General features: G+C 38.2%; 1 protein-coding gene across 1 annotated transcript; it reads right to left on the bottom strand.

The window, feature by feature from the left end:
• Positions 1-3676: 3676 nt before the first annotated feature.
• On the bottom strand, positions 3677-7687 carry LOC114734726 (GDSL esterase/lipase At4g28780-like). The gene is made up of 6 exons (XM_028922372.1): positions 7674-7687; positions 6817-6819; positions 4918-5306; positions 4588-4830; positions 4249-4501; positions 3677-4152 (listed from the first exon to the last, which is right to left on the bottom strand). Exons 3-6 carry the CDS (start codon positions 5287-5289, stop codon positions 3920-3922), a joined length of 1101 nt encoding a protein of 366 aa, XP_028778205.1. The 5' UTR covers positions 5290-5306; positions 6817-6819; positions 7674-7687; the 3' UTR covers positions 3677-3919.
• Positions 7688-12770: the final 5083 nt, after the last annotated feature.

Below are 12770 nucleotides of genomic sequence, written 5' to 3'. Positions count from 1 at the left end.
CCTTCCTCTCAAACATCGGCTTGGGACCTAATAATTAAAACTCTATTTGGGTTCACGATTAGTAAATACTTACATAAGTTAAAACTTAAAATTTTTCATATACACTAACTTCATATTTTGTAAATTACGATAAAAAGATATTTATAAGCCATTTCAAATAATCTAAACAGTATTTAATTAAATTTATTTATTTTAGGTGATTTTACACTGCATGAAATAAATATATAAGAGATTTATTTCATAAAATGTAAAAGATTTTCTAAGGGCCTGTTTGGGTATCCCCAAACCGTGGTTTCAGAAGCACTTTTCCGCAAAACGAGATAATCTCCTCCACATATTTACTTCGTAATCCGTAAAAGCACTTCTAAAACCATGGTTTGGATTCTATCCAAACACACCCTAAGTGAGTCCATGAGTTGTCAGACAAGCACTAAAATCTTTTCCATCAAAACCAAAACACGTTAGTTCATATTTTCTTTTAATATATGAATTAGACGAATGTGCGTGCAAATTTATTTAAGCGTCCTAAAACGAAGAATGAAAGATTTGTTTTAGTCAGGTCCTTGATTTCAATTATATTTTTGTATAGTTGGCTGTTTTTTTTTTTACATCGAAAAAAACAATTGTGCTTGATGAAGGTTGAACTTTTGGTGAACAATTATTTAGAATAACTTTTTTTCTGCCGACGAATGCATATATACAGCAGCATATTCACTTTTATATATTGTTGGCGCTAGGATGTTTAAAAAAAAATGTTGTGGTTGCTACTGTTACATCGACCTATATTTATTTCAGTTTTGTAAATCAATTGACGTAATTATTAAATACTTTGACTAAATACAATGACAAAAGTCAATAACGTGCCTTACAAAATTAAGAGAGACTTCCTTGCAAGTAATGATACTATGCAGCTACCTCTAATGCGTTAAAGAATAACACTTTTTCCCCTGTTTAATTGACTAAATGTTTTTAACATCGTTTTGTGCTGCCACCCTCTGGTTTTGTCTTATTGTTGTCTTTTTTCTTTTTTTTTGCCTGCAATTTAATTTTTTGATAATTTAATGGAACAAGATTACAAAATAAGTTTGGAATCTAACCAAAACCAGGATGGACCTCAATTGGTTCACATTCTGATAACGTAATGATGGTTGGATACGCCTCCCAAAGAGTTGTGGCCCATGATATATATAAATATATATATATATATATCATTTATGATTCTTAATATAAGAGTTTGTTTGACTTTTAATTTGATCATAAATATAAAACACAAATATAGTTTGTCTATCATATTTATCTATTTTTTAAAAATAATTCTTATAGTAGTTACACATGTTAAATATTCAAACAAATAATAATTTTAGTTAATACTCCTCCGATCCTTAATATAAGACCCAATTATTGAGTTGGTTTTGGTCCTAAATATAAGACTCATTTCTCATATTTATCAATTTTCTCTAAATTACCCCTATGGATACTCCCTCAACCATAATCAAGTAGAAGAAGAATATGAGATATTAAGAAAGATGATTATGGTATTTTAGGAAAAACATGTCACATTTCTTATAATTAACTAACATACCTAACTTTCTTAATCTAATCAAATTAGTTAAATGGGTCTTATATTAAGGACCGGAGGAGTACATAATTAATAAGAGTATTTTAAAGAAAACAATACTTAATTATTATAAATAATTAACTTAATAAATTTTCTTAATCTATTTAAATCAGCTAACTAGTTTTTATATTAAGAAAAGGAGGTAGTATATATATAAGTTGACGGAATGTTAGTTCCAAAGTCTTTCAAAATGAATCATTATCGTTATCATTATTATTATTGTTGTTATAAACAATAATAATGAGTATTGTTGGATGAATTACCACAAAGGGACTAACTTTAGGATTGGAGCATTATAAAACTTGATGATAAAGCCACACCAACGACTGCTTTTGGACACACATGTATAATTTATGACCAAGCGAGGGGGGGGGGGGGGAATTTACAACACGGCCCTTTTTTTCTTCAACTGCAGGTTTTCTTGCGTCCGTGGCTTCATCCTTCATGATTTCACTTTGTGCTCATAGCAGATAATAAATTAAACTCCATGCACAAAATGTATATATATTTCATAATAAAGAAATATACCAAAAACGCGTTATCAGGCAAATGGGGAAAAGGTCTTGCAATAATGTATCAATAATACAGAAAGATTTTAAAAATAAAAAAACTTCAAAGTGCCTGGAGGAGTTGGAATATATGCAAAACATAATTCTCTGCAATCCCAACTACAGACTATAAACAGTCCAATCAGGTGAATGCATGAAACGGAATCTAACTCTATAAACTCTGGTTGCTCTCCAAGATGGCTCAATTCTGTCAAAATCCTCACGGGTGGCATGTCATTTTCAACTTTCATCGTGACTTTGATGGCAGGCAGCCAAAAAAAAAAAAAAAAAGCACTCATGACTTTGATAAATTTTAATGGGTGACTCAGATGAGTAGGTCCGACACTAAAAGTATATATATTGGTCAGATTCCGGCATGATTCATCCGCAACGAGCTTGGATATACAGAATAAGACAAGACCAAGACAACTACCGTTACTAATGAGGTCTGAAAATGTTGCTTTAGGCTGATCAATTCAATGGTTTCACATAGCTGACAATCACTTCAACATGTGTTGTGGATGTAAATTTATTACCCAAGAAAAGAGAAGAAAAATGCAGGACCAAAATTAGGTGTTTGATCTGGTGAGCGATGGGATCTGTATTATATATTACAGGAAGAACTGGATCCAACTGGTGGATGTGAGGTGTGTGAATTGTGAGATAGGTGAAAGCTTTAGGCACATGCTATGTTGTGGAGCGATCTTTGCTTATACGGCAGCCTTGACGCAGAAGATTCAAAATACAAAAGTGGAAAGGAATTTGTCAGCAGCAGAAGCAGAGAGGGAGAAAGAGGACGGTACTTTTGAGCTGTCCAGTCTGAATTCAACATGTTGAGAGCACATATGTTATAGGATGCTCCAGAGTCATATGAAACACGTCAAGCCCAACTTAAAGTTATAACTCCATAATATTTTGGCTATCTAAGAATAACCCACAAGCCCAAATGTTGTCGAGAATCACACACAGAGTGTTAGGCCATGAAACAAAAATCAGAATATGCCCACATTGTCGTATTACTTCTTAGGTGAGGATTGGCTGTTCATACATTTTGGCTTCTTAAATTTTTCAACTCTGAGGCGTGGCGATTCATCTGAAAAAGAAGATATTGTCATGTTTGATCTGTTATTTAATGCAATCTCGCAACTCATTTTAAAAAGAAAAAATTGTTGGGCACTTATTTAGTCATTTGAGACCTTACTGTCTTTTTCCCAATATTTTAACTGAGCTAACTTTTCACTCTTGTACTGTAATGCCCAGGTCTGGATGGAGAAGATGCAAATGAGGCTATGTCTGTTCATGCGTTCTCTATTACATGAAGGAGTGAGCATGGACTCAATGAGCCCAAGAGAACTTACACAAATAGAATAAGCTCATATAGACGGGAATGGCCAGTTTTAATTAACTTGCAAATCAATTAATTATGGCTTAACCATAGATCTAGTACCAATCCAATCTTAATATAGTAACATTGAAAGCGGTACATTTAAATATCAGATATATATGAGAGAATTACAACAAGATCTTAAAAAGAGAAAATAATAACTAAAAAATTGCAATGACAAATTAGAAGTTGTCATTTTCTACCTTACTTGTCACTGCAAGTTGCTTAGTTGTAATTAAGATTTTTTAGTAATTATGTTTTTTCCTTACAGACTTTATTGCAATTCTCCCTCTATTACATACATACATACATATATATATATATATAACTAACATTTAACAAGGTTGGGATATGCCGATACTAGGAGAATTAGATGGTGGAGTCCAAGGCCATGATGGTGGTGAGGTTCATAGGACTCATATACTGAGTAGGTCCGCTCAAGATTTGCTGCACTATGAAGCCCAGAGCACGTTGGGTTGGATGGAAAGGGTCCCAAAAGGCATAGATATCTCTGTTTGGGCAGAGGTTGGACAATGGGTTGCACTGTCCCACCCCATTGTACGCTCCTTGACCACAACATGCGACCTTGGATGTCACAAAACCTGTCAATATTCCCATGTCACCATTACCAAACACTACCAAAAAAAAAAAATATGCTAAACTTGATGTGTAACGTTATGAAATGTTAAGATAAAGACCAAATCTTTGAGGGTTGGTGATGAAGTCCATGTTCATTTGAAAGGCATTGACAGTGACGAACACATCAGACCCCACTTGGGCATTGAGCTCTTGGGTCATTTGAACCAGCAATGGATTGAAGATCTGGGCAGCTCGTTGCAACTCTGGCACGCACTCTCCGTTTCTGCTTCTCTGGGCTAGCTGCGACGGCACGCACCCCAGTGGACCTGTCCCTGTTACAAGCACCCTACGAGCCCCCAACTCGTACAACCTCTGTGTCACTTGTTACATCAGCCCATATGGTCTTCATCAAACATCAAAAACCAGAAAAAATGAATATATATAGTTAATGTTATTACCGTGAGGATTTTTCTGTACTCTGAGACGAGGTAGCTCGAGAACTGAGGGACGGTGAATTGGCGGGACCTCACAGTGACAGGCGTGGCGAAATAATTATTGACGAAGTCGTTACCGCCAAGTGTCATCAGCACAAGCGCTCCATTCACTATCTTCTCTGCTCGGGCTGCCCCTACCAACCCACTTAGCCGCCGCTGGTACTGCTGAAACAGTTCAAATTGCTGGAAAATCCTTATGATGCCGACCTGTAGTTTTTTTTTTTTTTTTTCAAATGTTAGTCTGAATCTGCATTTTTATAGGGATTAAATAGAAAGGAGGGGATAGTTTCTCACAAATTGGATGCCTGTGTCGTTGAGAATTCCTATCCCGGCGGAAGCAAAGTTGGCTCCGACTAAGAGCTTCTGGCCGCTAAGCTGAGGGCTCAAGTATGGCAACGTGGGTTCAGAGCCAATCCGCTGACTGATGATGTCAGGGAGGTTGAAGCCATTAGAGAAGCGACCCGTGGGTCGATGGGTGGGATAGTCAATGCCGTAGGGAGGAGAGTCGGCACGCGCCGGGGTGGCCAAGTAGTTGTTGTTGCCACTGTCAACCAGTGAGTCCCCAAACACGAAGAAAGCTCGAGCTCCCTCCGCTTTCTCCGCAGCCAATGCGGTGAGGGCCACCACCAGTATCGCCACCGTCACTCTAAACTTGGGCATAACCATATTGTTGTTTCAAAGACCTTTTTAAGTTTTTTAATTTCTCTCGGCACTTGCTTCTGCTGCATGTCTGATCTTTATATAAGGGTGTGATCACACTATCATGTTCTTTTTCCCCGCGTTACCCGAGTACCTGTAACTTTCAGTTATAGTTTAAAACAAACTAATCTCGCTCGTTACTGGATATTTAACGGATGCGAGTGGTTAAATTAAACTGAGAAAGTGGGGAGTTAAAAAAGTTGTGCAGTTGTGCATGACAATGAGTATAAACGTATATTTAATGTGTCTGGTGCCCGACAAAAAACATGAATGCACCAGAAAATGGGGTCTCGTCCTGTTACTTGGTGCTGCTACGTTGCACTATAAGTCAACCATTTATCAAGAGTGTCAGTTCACTAGTCTAAGTTTTCAATCTTGTATCATAAAGCTTACTAGTACATTGTGGCTAATTAAGTACTGTTCTTCTACCCTTCTGCTTTTCCCCTTCAGTTTTCAATTTTTTTGCGTGAGAGACAAACCGTCGGCATAAAAAATTTACCTGGTGTACTCCAAAAGCTTTAAATTTTAATTCTTTAGATCCTATATATTCGATATATTCTTTACGTCAACACTACTAAACAAACACAGTCTTAAAATTTTCGGAGACACACATATATGTGTGCGTACATTTTTGTGTGATGATATTTTCAGCTGAGGCAACAAAATTCTTGGCACTTGCATTGCATACACGGTCACTTGCAAAGATGATTGACTTCAAAAAAATCTTATCTATGGATAAATATGTCAACATCAGGTCATTAAACCCTTTTTCGTTTCAGTGTACTGTGGTGCATGCAGTGCATGAGTGGAGGGAAACATGGCGTTTCCAATCCATCACTTCGTTGGCAATTGTCAATCGGGTCGTTTTTATGATATTAATGAACATTAAAATGGCATACACTCCAAAAGCACTGTAGTATGAGTAACCTGGCAGCTTGTGCGCCAAGTTCTTCAGGTTTCTCCGGTTTATTGATTAGGTTGGCATAAAGGAGACCTCCCTTAAGCTAAGACGCCCACGTGAAATCCATAAATGGCTACCACCAAACAAGATCGTTTTGGATCTTCCCTTGTCCCTCACCAAACTGTTTCTTCAAATGCTATACATTCTAGCTTGAAGAAAAACAAATGACACACAGCTCTGGTAGAATTCTATGAATGGTTTCTCATTTGGCACACAAACAGATTAAAACGTTGCTGATGCTAATGCAGACTTTAGCAGAAGTAATGTACGAGTCTGGAATTCTGTTATTTCCCTGACATTGAATTGAAGTTCATGTGCAGCCATGTACGCTTAATCTCATGACCCAGCCTCTCTCAACCAGAGTCGCTGTAATTTTCTTTCCGAATCCGCGGACATTGTCTTCAGTTACGTACGATTCTAGCAATGTGCTGCGGATCTATAGCATCCTCGTGTGTATATATATACGTGTGTGTGTGTGTGTGATCAGACTACCAAATTGTCCTACCCATTTATTTTCATCTGGGTTACTTCACTTACTTGATGGCTTTCCGAGAAAAAAAGTTCAACAATTTACAAGAGTGTATATATATATATATATATATATTTTTTTTTTTTCCGGTAGCATTGCTTCAACAGCTTTGTCGAAAAGAACCAAAAAGTATTTCCATATCGAGCTAATGAAAAAAGGAAGGCTGTTCACGAGAACTTTGGAATTGATGGACGCCAGCTACCGATATCATTGAGAATCCCAACAAACTTTTCGGCCATTAACTTCTTACTGCGTCTTTCGTTTTTGGGTCGCGAACCTTATTTGGCCCAATTCTAACTTATTATTGTTTCACCTAAAATTATAATAATAGTTTTTTTTAATAAAACGTTAAATTTTTATCATTGAAATTTGATCCAATAGTGATTAAAAAAAAATAGGGGTGATGTAAGAAAAAGGAGAGGTGGAGGAGAGAATTAACTCATTCTCCGGCATCTCGTGCCTCTTTGTTGCTGCATCTTACAAAAATATTGTGAAATTTTCATATTAATTGGTCATAAATTTCAGGTGATTTTGATTTGATGAATAATGTTTGGAAGAAGATTACTTTCAACTAGGAAGATACCTTAACAAAACAGAATTAGCTAGTTGTAACGGAGCTTATAATTCTGAAAGTTTTTTTATTGGTTGAAATTTTTTAATGAAACTAAAAAATTATTTATGGAAAATAAAAGTTGAGAAACTTCTATTCACATCTTCGAACTCAAAAATAGTTAATACTCCTCTGGTTCCGGACATAAGACTCGTTTTATAGTGTAATTTTACATTACAAAACAGGTCTTATGTCCAGAATCGGAAGAGTATCAAATAATACAAATTTCAACAACTAATTTTAAGGCTTACAGAAGGTCTTTGAATGGGTTTTTGAAAGTTTAACACATTTATTTAGTTAGCAATCATAGAAACACATCTAAGTGTTGCTGCCAACTAACTAGTAGTTAATTAACACTAGAGATTTTTGTAGTTAAATTTGACACTACTTGAAGTTACCTTAGTAATATTGAGCATCAAATATCAAATAATCATATTAAAAAAATTTAACAATTTATGACCAGGTTTTAATACAATGCCTTGTTAAAAATTTTAAAGAAAGAAAAAATAATAATTTTGGCTTTAATATTTTCAATCAGTTTGTAGTTCAGTTCCTGTTATTTCGGAGTTTACACGCCGCTTTTCAACGGTTAAACTCATCATGTCCTGCTGACCCAAAAAAAAAAAAAAGGGGGCCATTACCTCACGGGGGTTTTTTCAGAGTTTCAAATTTAATTCAGAGTCGGTTGCTTCTCAACCCTGGAATTGGCGCGCATATTCGTGACCGTTGCGCTCCAGGCTCTCTCCCCTCCAGGCCGTCGACTCGAGGGGTCTCAAGAGAAGCCGTCGCGTCCACCACAGCCAAGTCGCCGTCATGTTGCACTGTTAAGTTTTCTCTTGCTTTTCCTTTCCCTTTGTATTCTCCATTTGGTGCTGGTTTCCTTGCCCCTTTTTATGGTTTTTCCCCTCCCGGCCTTGCGTTGCTTTTTCTGCATCTTGCATTATTACCTTGCTTTTTGTCTTTGGTATTGTCTGTTTTCGCGGGTCGACGGCTATGGATATTCATGAATGTTCAGCCGATTATTGTCTGTTTGGGTTTCGCAAAGTTTTTTTTTTTTTTTTTTTACTTCTGGCCGGAATCTCAGAGTTTTTATATGTGGCTTGAGATTTAAAATTCAACGTTTAACAAATTCATTTTTAGCAAGTTTTGAATTCCAATGACTTTTCTCCCAGCCTCTCTTATGGGTCATCGGTTGAAAGCTGCAACTCATGGGATGCATGGGCAGAGGCACTTAGTACTAAACTGAACCGATCTTAGCTGACAACTTGGTTTTGAACTGCTTCACAATATTAGATGTTTGACATATTTTTTAGCTTCTTGCATGGGATATAGGTAACAACCGATTATTGCAGGGAAGCACATGGTATTTGCAACTTGGTTTAATTTATAAGTGGCTTACGAATACAAATGACCAATGAATCATATGCGGTTGCTGCTACATAAATGATGGCCTGCTTAACCTGATGGAAAGCGTTTGTTTCTGTTAAGTTTCCTAGATAATCTTAGATTTGTCGCTACTGCTTATGTGTATTATTTTGGGCTGAAGACTTTTATGCTTACTTTTCTTGTCATTACTACTTATGTGTGTTTTTTCTTTTTTTTGGTGAAGACTTTTATGCCTACTTTTCTTTCCCTTACTATTTATGTTAAGTTTCCTTTCATGGATAGCTTGAGATGTGTCGGGATGGAATAAGTTGAGATTGATTATTTAGGAATGGGGGAAAATTGAGATTGATGCCTCCTTATGAATGTGGGAAAATTGAGAATATTTTAGAGGCTTGAACTTGGCATGAAAAGTTGCCTTAATTATTTTTGCATGCCTTGCGATCCTTTGGAATTCATTGCATGAATTATGCGCAATATGAGAGTTTTTTTAAGGAAATTGTTGCCCACTCTTCTTAAGGTGCACAAAAATAAATATGGGGTGTGCTTTTGCTTCAGCTTAGACTCTCTGTGTCTTTGCTGCTTTATAGCCCCTTTACATATAATTTGTCAAATTTTTTATGTCTGTGCACTTGCAAAGATTAATGATCCTATTCGATGCATCATTTCATGCATGATTTTGATTCTTATTTATGAATTTGGGAATATTGAGATTATGCCTATTGGCAAATGTGGGAATATCAAAATTGATATGCCTATTTATGAATATGAGAAAATCGAGATTGGTGCCTACTTATGAATGTGGGAAAATTGAGATTGATGCCCATTTATGAATGTGGGAAAATCGAGATTGATGCCCATTGGTGAATGTGAAAAAATTGTGATTGATGCCTATTTACCGATGTGAAGATTGGTGCCTATATATGAATGTGGGAGAATCGAGATGCCTATTTACGAATGTGAGAAAATCGAGATTGATGCCTATTTATGAATGTGGGAAAAATTGATGTCTATTTAAGAATGTGGGAAAACTAAGATTGATGCCTATGTGGGAAAATTGAATTTGATCTCTATTTACGAATATGGGAAAAATGAGACTGACGCCTAGTTACAAATGTGAGAAAATTGAGACTGATGCCTATTGATGAATGTGGGAAAATTGAGATCGATGCCTTTTTACAAATATGGGAAAAATGAGATTTTTGGCTCCTTGCAACTGCTGAAAAATTGAGATTCATTTAGGAGCTTGAACTTGGCATGCAAAGTTGCCTACATTGCTCCGATACACTTGGCCCGCTCTTCATATCTTCCAAAGGTTGGTCGTTATATCCATTTTCCTGCTCTGTTTCCTTTCTTTTGAAAACAGGAAAGAGGCCATTTCTGATTTTAGTGGCCTTTTGTTTTCATGGATTTTGTTAGATAATAAATAAATTGAACTAGATCTTGGGCCCAGTTTGTTGCATGAAATCTGAGGCTTAAAGCTGCGTGGTTCACGGCCCATTGACCAATGTGGCTTTGAGTATGATGTTATTCTTCTTTTTGATATCTAAATACCCTTATTGATTATTGGCCAAAGAACTACCCTTATTGATTAACGAAAAGCAATGGAGATGTGTTAGTGTTGAACGCGGGCCGAAGCTTAAATATGTGAGACAAAAGAAGCCCAATTCTGGCGTTTAGTCCAGCGTACGTTTTGTATCAGGGGGTATTTTAGGGAATGGATACTTGTTAGTTATAGGGGGAGAGTGGGTATATGTATGGGGGGATCTTTTCTGTTAGAGGCATGAGAGAATTGGTGAGTTGCGTAGGAGAGTCTGTGCCTCTCGAATGTGCAGAGTGGAGAGAACCTTGTAATTCCAGATTTCATTTCTGGCTGTGGAACCTTTTTCCAGTGATCGAATATTACTTGGAGAGCCTGTGGCTCCATTAAAGGTATCAGAGCAGTCGCACCTGGGGTATGGTTCAAACTCGCGTGGAGTCCAGAATGGATGGTTTTGATTCCCAAATGATGCAGGCCGAGCAGGGGATTGATCGGTTGACTTCCGATATGTCTTCCATGAAGACAGATATGGCTACGATGAAGTGCGATCTTATGACCTTAACGTCTATGATGACAGAGGTGGCCGCTAGCTTGCGTTCAGGAAATTGACCTACAGAGCATGATGTTCAGGGTGGTGAATCATCTCAATCACCAGGGTCGTCGGCTCCGCAGGTTACCGATTCCCGTCCGCGGGTCATTACGATCGAAGAGTCCAATGGGGGTGGTGGAGGAGACAATTCCCATTAACGCAAACTGGATATGCCTCTTTTTTCTGGAGACGAGCCTCTTAGCTGGATTTTTAAGATCGAACGTTACTTTAAATTCAACAAGGTGGCTGATTCTGAGAAGCTAGATGCAGCGCTACTGTGTTTCGAAGGGCGCGCCCTTAACTGGTTCCAGTGGAAGGAGGTAAGAGCTCCGGTGGGATCCTGGGTAGACTTAAAACAAGATTTAATTCTGCGTTTTCATCCTTCACAATGTGGAAACACGTATGAGATGCTGATGGCTTTGCGCCAATATCAGACAGTAGCAGAGTATATTGAACGTTTTGAATTGTTATTTGCGACTCTGAGTAATTGTGATGAGGAGGTCTTGATTGCTGCATTTTTGAATGGTCTTAAACTTGATATTAAGGCGGATTTACGTCTGCTGAAGCTTCACACGTTGGCCGAGTATATGGATATGGCATTAAGACTCGAAGAGCGGAATGGAGTTTTGACTCATCTCTATAGTCCCCGTAGCGTTGGGCCCTACAAATCATGGGCCAAAGAAAAAAACTCTCCCACCCGACTCAGCTACACACGTCCGACCCCTTCTCCTGACACGGGGAAGATGACTGCGTCTACCCAACTTACCATGGTTAAGACCACCGATAACAAACCCCCATCAGATGATTCGAAGAAGACAGCGATTCCTATCACCTATGCTACTAAATCTGTTCCAAAGAAATATACTGACGCCGAGATTGAACGCCGTCGGGAGCTAGGCCTCTGTTTCAAATGTGATGAAAAATATCGTCCAGGTCACCGTTGCAAAAAGAAACAACTCCAGGTTCTGATAATGTCTGAGGACAATGCTGATAACCCACTTAAGTCGGTCGAGCCTGTTGCACCTGACACAACCGAGGGTGGAGTTGCTGTGGACAAAGAAGCACCTTCTGGGCAACTCATGTCCCTTTCTTTGAATACATTAGCAGGATTTACGGGTGGCAAAACTATCAAGCTAATGGGATCATTGGGTGGCCGCACTGTCCTTATCCTCATAGATTGCGGTGCTACTCATAGTTTCATACACCATGACTTGGTCTCTGCTTTATCCTTGCCGTTAGACCCCAATATAGCCTTCACTGTTCAGGTCGGTGATGCGTGTCACGTTCGTGGCAGAGGGGTTTGTCGCGACGTTTCATTACTGGTTCAAGGCTTACATATCATCCACTCGCTTTATCCTTTTCAGTTAGGTGGCTCTGACGTTATTCTTGGTGCTGATTGGTTATCTTCTTTAGGAGAAGTGTTAGTCAATTGGAAACATTCCACGCTTAAAATTGACCTCGGGGAGGAATGGGTCTGTCTTAAGGGAACCCCACCTTACATAGAACTCCCATGACTTTTAATTCACTTTGCCGGACCACACGCCATGATGATGATGTTTTCTTTGTGGAATTCACTGAGCTAAAAATGACAGAGTTGACCTACTCTCCTTTAACAGAGGATATCCAGAACTTGCTTGCGGAGTTCCCTACAGTGCAAAATCCAGCTCTTGGGCTACCACCACCACGGGTAGTGGACCATACCATTGACCTGCAACCAGGAGTCCTTCCACCGAACATTCGCCCATACCGGTACCCACACTGCCAGAAAACTGAAATTGAACGTCTAGTCCAGGAGATGCTTGCTGCTGGTATTATACGGTCCAGTAAGAGTCCTTT

The sequence above is a fragment of the Neltuma alba genome, unplaced genomic scaffold (genome assembly GCF_004799145.2).
Source record: "Neltuma alba isolate B1F8T4 unplaced genomic scaffold, ASM479914v2 tig00002642_pilon, whole genome shotgun sequence".
In the NCBI taxonomy this organism is placed as follows: domain Eukaryota; kingdom Viridiplantae; phylum Streptophyta; class Magnoliopsida; order Fabales; family Fabaceae; genus Neltuma; species Neltuma alba.
Note: the sequence above shows the minus strand (reverse complement) of the source record. Positions and strands in the feature narration are given on the sequence as shown.